The sequence below is a fragment of the Pogona vitticeps genome, chromosome 9 (genome assembly GCF_051106095.1).
Source record: "Pogona vitticeps strain Pit_001003342236 chromosome 9, PviZW2.1, whole genome shotgun sequence".
Taxonomy (NCBI): Eukaryota; Metazoa; Chordata; class Lepidosauria; order Squamata; family Agamidae; genus Pogona; species Pogona vitticeps.
Window position 1 is genome coordinate 28,020,557 of NC_135791.1, and position 8,818 is coordinate 28,029,374.

Sequence of the window (8,818 nt, forward strand, 5' to 3'; positions counted from 1 at the left end):
CCAACCCCGGGAAGGCGCTTCCCGGCGGGGCCCCTCCCGGGTCGGCGAGCGGGAGGCGACCCTTCCTGGCCCTTGGCCCGGCCGCTGTGCTCGGTGCAGGGCTGGGAGGAGAAGGGCGGGGGGGGCACCCTTGACCCTCCCCCCCCCCCCCGCGTTGGATATCCCTCCGTGGACAGGATCGATTCATTCGGTCGCAGGACATTCTCCCCCCCCCCCCCGGCCCGGTTGCCGTTGCCGACCGACTGCCGGCGAGAACCAGACGGTGTCCACCATCATCATCTGCCGAGGGGCCCCTGCCTGCCCCCACCCCACCCGACCCCCCGCCAGGCCTATTCGGCTCCAAGTGTCGACTGAATATCATCCCACCGTATCAGATGGCGGGGTGGCTGCATTTCTGGACCCCGCTTTCCCCAGGTGTGAAAGGAGCGCCTGTTTTAATAGATGGCGAGGAGGGGGGGAGCAGGATTAGGATTACTCCCGGGGGGGGGGGGGACAGCAGAAGACAGGAGGGGCCTGGCGGGCTCTGGTCCATGGGGTCACGAAGAGTCGGACATGACTTAACGACTAAACCACGACCGACTAAACCACGACCGGGAGGTCCACGACCACCAGCAGTGTGGCCACACTGACTGGGGAGCCTGGCCGTTCTGGAGGGAGGTGCCGGCCGAATGATGGCCCATTTCAGGCATCCCGTAATCATCCTGAACTCTTCTTTAGGAGCAGGAGTGGCAGGGACAATGCGGGTGGTTCTAATCATTTGTGGGGCATGCAGCCCCTTTTAGTCGCCTGCCCCGTTCTGGCCCAGTCTTCACCATGGCCAATCCAGGCCCAGTGGAGAAATCAGGGGCCACTTCACTTGCAGGGAGACAGTGGGCAGCCAGACTCCTTTTATGAAAATATAGCATGATGTAGGCGGCTGGCTTTCCCAGACCTCCACACAATCCCTTTACCACAGAGACAAAAAGTGCAGCCTCTATGGCTTGTCTTGCAGGACAGCTACCCTCTGAAACAACTTCTTGGCTGCTGAGGCATTCAGCCTTCTGATTTTGACAGGTCGTTCATCACTGTACTGTATTCCTACTGCGTCTCCTTGGGATGCTCGGCTCATTTGAGACTAGAAACTATTTCTTCTCGGTCACTGTTTTCTGGTTAGAACAGTTTGTGGCATGCACAGAACATATCTTGGCAAAACAGACTCTGCAGAGCTGCTGCACAACCCCAGCCAGTCTGGTAATTTTGCTTACATGGCATATTTTCTTTCTGGATTTATGAATCCTAAGGAAGTGGCCATGCTACAGAACTGCCTGCTCTTGAAAAAAATGAAAGCAGAGGTATTCTGAGAACAGGATTTGGCCTCCAGGACCACCATCTGTGCCGGGTTTCTGCAAAAAAAACCCTACCATCCAACCCACTTGAGGCATCCCTTGTACCCAGCAAGACAAAGAGCATCAGCAAGGAGTCCCTTCTTAATTTTAGTATAGCCAAAGCCTCCACCCACCGAAAGATTCTCCATTTTTCAATATCTTCTATATTTATTTATTTATTCATTCATTTAAATTACAACACTTAAATCCACTCTCAATTTTCCCTTTTCTGCCAGCATTCACAGCCCCACTTTTTAATTTCTGTTTTAATATTTTCCTCCAATTCATGGGTTAATTTTCATTTATAAAGCCCCATGTTAAAAAATTAGAAGTCTCAACTAAGAATCAGAAATGATTCATAAGCACAGTCACTTACTATCTCAAGTTGGGACACTATTATTTTATCTCCCAGGTAGCTGGGAAGACTTGCTGCCTATCAGACACAAATAATGTCACTGAGAAAATGTTAAGACCCAGCCGTAAGGCAGCACACACAACCTCCAACTGCTGGTGCCGGAAAAAAAGAAAGAAAAAGAAAGAGGACTTGATGAGTAGCTAATTATAAGACCAAGGGATTCAGAGAAGCAACGGAAGTTATATATTTTCCTGTTTAATCCTTCCTAGTTAAAACCGTTCCTGGGTTTTCAGCTTTTTAACTCTGTCTGTTTTTTACACCTGGCTCTAATTAGTAGGAGATTCTAGTAAAAGCCCCCCCGCAAGTAGAACTTGCATAGTCCTCCTCCAAATGCACTAGACACAACCCAGTACCTCGTGCACTAGTTTCAGTCTTGCTATGGAACTCTTGCCATCCAAAAGTTTTGTTGTCCCCTTATAGAGCCTGGTACGTGTATAGCCTGACAGCTTGTGCTCCTCATCACCCCTTGTCTACATAACCGTACTCCTAGCCGTGCACAAAGGACAGGCATGCACAAATGCCGCATCCTCGCTACTCCATTCATGAAAAAGACGACGGGAGGCCACCAGTCACGTAGATCCCCAGAGGCTGGGAAGAGAAAGGGCACCCCCCCCACACACACACACACACAGGGACATCTCAAAAAGGCACCATTTTGAAAGAGTGGGCAAGCGTGGCTTTTAGACCTACTGCCGTTACCCTCTGTGAAGGGGCTGCCAGCCCTGCCTATGGCTCCCTTTGAAGCGCAAGCATGTAAGGAAATCTGAACGTCTGGCTCGTGAAGGAGGTGGAAGCAGCGGCATCAGGTTCCAAGGAGGTGAAGACACCTTCAGCCAGGGGTTCATTTCCCCACAAAGACCATTTTATATGCAATTATTTCAGACAGAAAAAGAATGAAGAAGCCCAGCCCTCCTCCACACAAAATAAGGTGCCACAGGAATAAGGCCATCAAGTAAACAGCTGAAACCCAGAAAGGCTTGGCACAGCCAGGCCTGCCCTTCTGCTGGCTGAGGGCACAGACCCCTTGGGCTGCTGCCAGGAAGGGCCCCCTTTAGCCCAGTCGAATGCAGAGAGGGGTTGCTCCCTGCTCCCCTCCGACTGCCTGGGGCTACGGCTGTTCCATGTGGAGGATGGTCTCGTTTCCTTCTTCTGGCAGCTGGGGCACAGCATAGAGGAGTGCCTGGTCGTTGTCCTGACAGATGATGGCGACTGTGCCACCGCTCTCTGGTACGATGGCACTAGACTGCAAGCAGGCCTGGAGGTTGAGGGGGAGAGATTGGGTGAGAAAGGACACCAGACATCCAAAGGCATTGCTGGAAACAGGGGTAGGGCAGGGCAGGGCAGGGCGCTGGACCCTGAAATCTGGCCCAGGTCCCTTTTAGGAATGTAATTCCCAGGTGTCCCTTGCCAGCAGGGCCATGAGCCGTGCCCCCTGTGTGTGGGGGGGTAGGTATCCCAAGAGCTGTGCCCCTTTTCTCCTCCCCTAGACTGCTCTTCCAAGTCCCAGTTTTCTCCAGCTCCTCCCCAAGAGTAACAGAGTCTAATTGCTCATAATGACGTTCTTGAACTTCATGCCCTCCTTCCCTTACTTTCCATCCTCCCCCTCTTCTCTTACTGGTCTTTTTCACCATCCCTGCAATTGAAACCAAACATTATTTGGGACACAAGCCTGTTGATTTCATCTCATCAGGCATGCATGACAAGTGTCCATGGAATGGTCAAATAATAATGCTGCAGATAAGACCGCTGCATCCTTCCCTAATTGTGGGAGAGCTTGCACACCTAGAGGTCAAGCGCTTTGGCTGAAGTTCTCCACATGTACTCCATGGCCATGAGGACTAGAAACTGTCTCAACAGAAACACTGATGTTAAAAACTTTACATGGACCTGCCAATGTCAAGTGATGAGCTTACGAGGGAAGACTGTCTGTCAGTTCCCTGCAAAACGGTGCCTGGCACATCCCACCCACACCCACCTGCAGACCGCTCACCATTTCCAGGAGCTTCAGCTTCTCCTCGGACACCAAGTTCTCCTTCCTCAGCTGCTCCACCACCCCCTCCATGGCCTCCAGCTTGGCGCAGTGCCGGCGGTGCCTCTGCTGGAGCACCTTCACCTTCTTCTGGAGACCCATCACCACTTCCACCAGATCAGCGGCAGTCCCTTCCTCACTCTTGTGGTAGCGATGCTCCTCCAGCTGCTCCTCCAAGGACTCGGCTGAGCTCAGCTCCTCCAGCTTCTCTTCTTCTTCTTCTACTTCTTCCTCCTCCTCCTCCTCTTCCTGCTGCTCAGCTGCGGAGGCCTCTGGAGAGGCCTGAGTGGAGATGATGGGCACAGTGGAGACAATGGGGAGGCTGAGGGCAGAGGAGAGCACAGTCTCAGGGGGGCTCACATGAGAGGAGGCAACTGCTGCGAGGGGAGCTGTTGGGATGGTCTCAAAGTAGGCCACCATCTCAGTGGAGGATTCTTGCAGGGAGCTGAGGACGGCGGCAGCGGCAGCTGCAGTCGAGTCTGCCTCCAAAAACGGCTCGATGGAGACATTCTCAATGATCAGGGCGCCTTGCTCAGCTGCCACGGGATGGCCGGTCACCAGAGCGTGGAGCGGCGGCTGATCTGTTGCTACCACCTTACAGGGCACTGCCACTTCTGCACAGAACTGCCCCGAGCTTGGCACAGCCTCCAGGGTGGGTGCAGACGTCACGGAGGTCACAAAATCAACCACCTGCTGCTCACCAGAGTCTAGCAAAGGCTGGCCGGAGGCAGCCTCCGCGGGGGAAGCTACTGCCAGCGTCATGGCCTTGAGGGGCTCCACAATCTGAACCAAAGGAACCAGATTCATGGCCCCAACGAGTGGGCCAGAAAGGGTGGGGTGCGCTAGATCAGAGGCAGGAGGCTGGGTTTCCACATAGATTGGGGTGGCCGCCACCCGGGGGTCAATGGCGATGGCGAGCGTTTCCATGGCCTGTGGCTCCTGGCAGCTCGTGGCTTGAGGCTCCAGCATGCTGCTCTCGGCCTGGTGTTCAAGGAGGAGCTTCTTGGCTGGAACTTCAGATGGAAGCCTTGCAGGGTTCTCCCTCTTCTGCATCAAAAGAAAAAGGAAGCAACAGCTGTATTGCACAAAGCCAGCCAAGAGTATTGTGGCACCTGAACTACACACATTTGGTAAAAGCTTTCATGGACTGGAACCCACCTCAGGAAGAAAGCACTGAAACAGCCAGAGGGGGAGGGGACAGACAGGAATACGAAACAGAATTGAAAAACTGAAGATGCCAACAGGATGATTCTCTTAATTAACTTGTGGTCCAGTATAAAGCGACCAGAAGAAATGCATGCCTGTTGAGGGAAGTTGGCAAGTACACTGAAGCCCAGAGAAGCAGACCAAGACAAAGACAGTGGAAGAAGGTCTTTGCCCAAGCCTAGTACAACAGATCCATCTACCGAAAACTGCAACAAGAAGCAAAAACAAAAGCAGAAAAGAAGGAAAAAAGAAGAATCTTGTGGCACCAAAAAGACTGACAAGTTTTACTGAACAAAAGTGTTTGCAAGCTGCAGCCCATTCTCTTCAGATGCGTGTTGCAAGCCTCTACGGTAGCACAAGATGCTTCATACCATCTTAGCACTGCAAGGATGGAAGAGACACAAAGAGTCATGCAGTTCAACTCCCCACAACGCAGGATATGCACAACGCAATCCTCCCTGCCAGCCTCCACTGAAAGAGACTCCCACCAAGGAGAGTCCACTGTCTTCCACAGCAGGTGTGGTTCCCTGTGGAGAGTCTGCCTCAGTCTCCCCTGGAGTGATGCAAATCTGCTAGTTTCACTCCTTGCTATAACAGGCCACTGACTGGAAACAGCTCGTCCTTTGGGAACTTCTGCAGTGGCGTATAGCGACAGAGAGACCTTTGTGCATCAAAAAACTAGCCAAAAAGAGCAACTTGTTTGAAACGTGGTGCCGCAGGAAAGCTTTCTGTTTTCATGGACAACAAGGAAGATCAGTGAGTAGGTTCTAGATCAGAGAAAGTATGAATTCTTACTTAAGCTAAACTGACTAAACTGAAGTTAGAAAAGATATAAAAATTAAACACTGTAAAATGCTTCAAAGTTACAGCATTTATGCTTTGAAAAAAAATCTTGGTGGCCTCTGAAGCACATCTTGTTTGCATCTTTTTACTGATGGTTTGTTCTCTCCCTCTAATAATGGCTCCATGGAACAGGTTGCGGCAGAGCTCGGGGACACCTCCAGGATCAGGGGACACTCTTTAGCCACTCTTTCATGCTCCTGAAGCAGTGGCTTGCTGCTGCAGTCCACCAAAGCACAGGCTAAATAAAACCTCTGCTTCTTGAAAAGCCTATTATTTGCGGGGGTTTTCACTAGTCTGCTTCTGCGGCAACGTACTTTGATGGCTACCGCACAAACAGACTGAATACTTCTAACTGCAGATGTGTGCATGTCCTAACAGTACAACATGTAAAGCAATAACAGAACTCACAGGAAACCACTGTACAAGATGACCAATTTAAAATATGCACGGCTACCACCGTATCACGCTGAACACCCCTGTGTCCTCTGATTTCAGAAGCAGAGTAGGGTTGGAAAGCATATGGAGGGGGAAAGCCCCAGGGAACACCAGGAGTCTTCTGGTTGCCTGAAAACCTGTGGAGCAGTCATTGCTAGCCAACCAGGGCTGACGAGACTGGGCTAAACTGACAGAGAGGCTCTGGATCAGGCAGCAGCTCCTAAGATGCACCTATGCACTAGCGAAGGGGCACAACAGCACCTGAGTTGTTCTTAAAGGGTCAGTTCAGACATCCTGCAAGGGGTCTCCAAGAGATACTTTGGTACTGAGAAGTGTCCTTATGAAATCGTCACCCCCTAGGACATCAAAACTTGCCCCAGATTAACATACAAACAAGGAATTGAATATACAGTTCAAAGGGTGCTTCCACCTTTGGTCTGAATTTAAACCTATACACTGAATAGTGATAACAGTTCATCTTTTTTTGCCTACCTTAGCAAAATCAGGGAGGAACTCCTGTGTCTCTTCCACCCCCTACAGTCAGTCCCTGGTCCAGGACACTCTGCTCTCACACTAGCATTCTCTCCCGCCTGCTCACCCACCTTACATGCTGCCTTCCCCATGACCCGGGAGCCAGTCAAACACACTCACCAGCGGGCCATCTGAGGTCTGGAAAATGGTAGGAATGGCATCAGGCTTCAGGTAGCGCACACCCCATCGGTATTCGAAACAAGATGGTGCAAAGTGCTCACTGCACAAGTGCTGATGTTTTGTCGGGACCCACTTCTCCTGGTTCATCTGGGACAGCCATTGCCGGAGACGCTCAGGGTTGTGCAAGGGGAACCTGAGGGAAGAGGAGAGCAAGCATCACGACAAACCCCAGGAAAGAGGACTAACTGGGTATAACTGGGGGGGGGGGGGGGAGAGCACACACTGCTACCTTTCCCCCATTTCCCTTGCCTTAGAGTCTTCCAGAAACACCACACCCTTGGGGGCACAGCCATGTAGGCCCTGGGGCTACATTTCGGGAAAGCTACTTTTCTGGATGACATTTCCAGAATCTCACGACCAGCATGGAGACTACTGAAAGCTGTGGTTTTCTTGTGGTCTAGTATAAAGAGACCAGGAGAAATGCAAGCAAAAAACGTGGTCAGGAGTCCTGTGGCACCTTGAAGATTGAAAAGATTTACTTGGCTCCCATAGGTGCCTGCAAACCGTAAAAGGCCATGATGGATGGCCTTTAAAATGTCACACTCACAAGACTCAATTTGTTGTTGTTTTATTTGCTGTAGCAGACAAATACTGTATGGCAATAGGTCAGTTTAACCCCATTTTAATCTGACCGCTTTTGGTATGTTTTTATCTGTATAGTACAGCACTTGTCTTGCATCTGTTTTACCCCTGTTGCAAGCCCCCTTATATCCAGTTGTGGGAGAAAGGTGGGAGATCAACAACAAAAACCTTTTAAAAAAACTTTTGAAAAGTAAAACTTCCGAGTCCTGCAACTAATGCCTAAGCATAGTCGATGTGAGAGGTAGGAACTACAGTGCTGTACAGTATTCTCGTCTTCGGGGGGGGGGGGCAGGAAGGAGGCGGTGGCGCCGGTGGCGCTCCTCCTTCCAAGGAGCTGTGCCTTTATTATCCTCTGGGTCTTTCTACCTTCCTGGTTAAAGGGGGGCGGGGGCCCCATGCACTCAGGACCACAACACAACAGGTCGGGGAGGGCGGAAAGGAGGAGCCCCCCCCTCCTCCCCGCCAGCGCTGCTCCTTCCAACAGAGGCGGGAAAGGACAGGCGGCCTCCTGGGAGTCCCTTCACCGGCCCGTCGCCTCCTCCGCGGCGGTGAAGGGCCGCAGGATCGGCCACGGGGCCTCGGACCGGGCGCCGCCTTCCGGGTTAGTAGGAGCGGCAGCGGGAGGGCGAGAAGGAGAGACGGACGGGGCCCAAGGCCGGAGGAAGAGAGGCTGGCGGGCAGGCGGGCGGGGGTCGCGCCGCCTCCGGGGCTCCCGTCGTCCTTCCCCCCCCCCCCACGGTCCGGCCGGGGTGCCAGGCGCTGCCCAAGGGGCGACTCTGCCACGGGTATCGGAGAGAGAGGGGCCGGGGGGGGGGAGCCTCGCCTCTCCCGCGACGACACCCGCCCTTCCTCGCCGGTCCCGCCCGTGGACTGACTTGTAGAAGCTGAGGCGCCGCCGGTCCGGCCGGGGCTGCCCGGCGGAGTTGGAGCAGTTGGGCGCCCTGCAGTATTTAGTCATCGTCCTCGTCCCGCGATCGCCGGCGCTCGTGTGGCGCAGCAGACCCGCTTCCGCTCTTCCCGACAGGCGTTTGTGGACGTCGTGAGGTCATCGCCACACGCCCCCTTCGCGGCCCCGCTTGGGTCCTTCCTCTGGGCGGGCGCCCCCTCCTGCGCAGGCGCAGAGAGGCCCGGACGCTAGAGATACGAAAAAGGAAAGAGCAGTCTCCGCACCTTGAGGAGCAAAGAGAGCGGATGACGCCACCCCAAGGGAAGCAGGAGGCGGTGCATCCAGAG

General features: G+C 53.2%; 1 protein-coding gene across 1 annotated transcript; it reads right to left on the bottom strand.

Annotated features, from left to right (window-relative positions):
* Window positions 1–1,512: 1,512 nt before the first annotated feature.
* THAP8 (THAP domain containing 8) lies at window positions 1,513–8,667 on the bottom strand. Its single transcript, XM_020787060.3, has 4 exons — window positions 8,461–8,667; window positions 6,944–7,136; window positions 3,770–4,855; window positions 1,513–3,034 (listed from the first exon to the last, which is right to left on the bottom strand). Exons 1-4 carry the CDS (start codon window positions 8,541–8,543, stop codon window positions 2,888–2,890), a joined length of 1,509 nt encoding a protein of 502 aa, XP_020642719.3. The 5' UTR covers window positions 8,544–8,667; the 3' UTR covers window positions 1,513–2,887.
* Window positions 8,668–8,818: the final 151 nt, after the last annotated feature.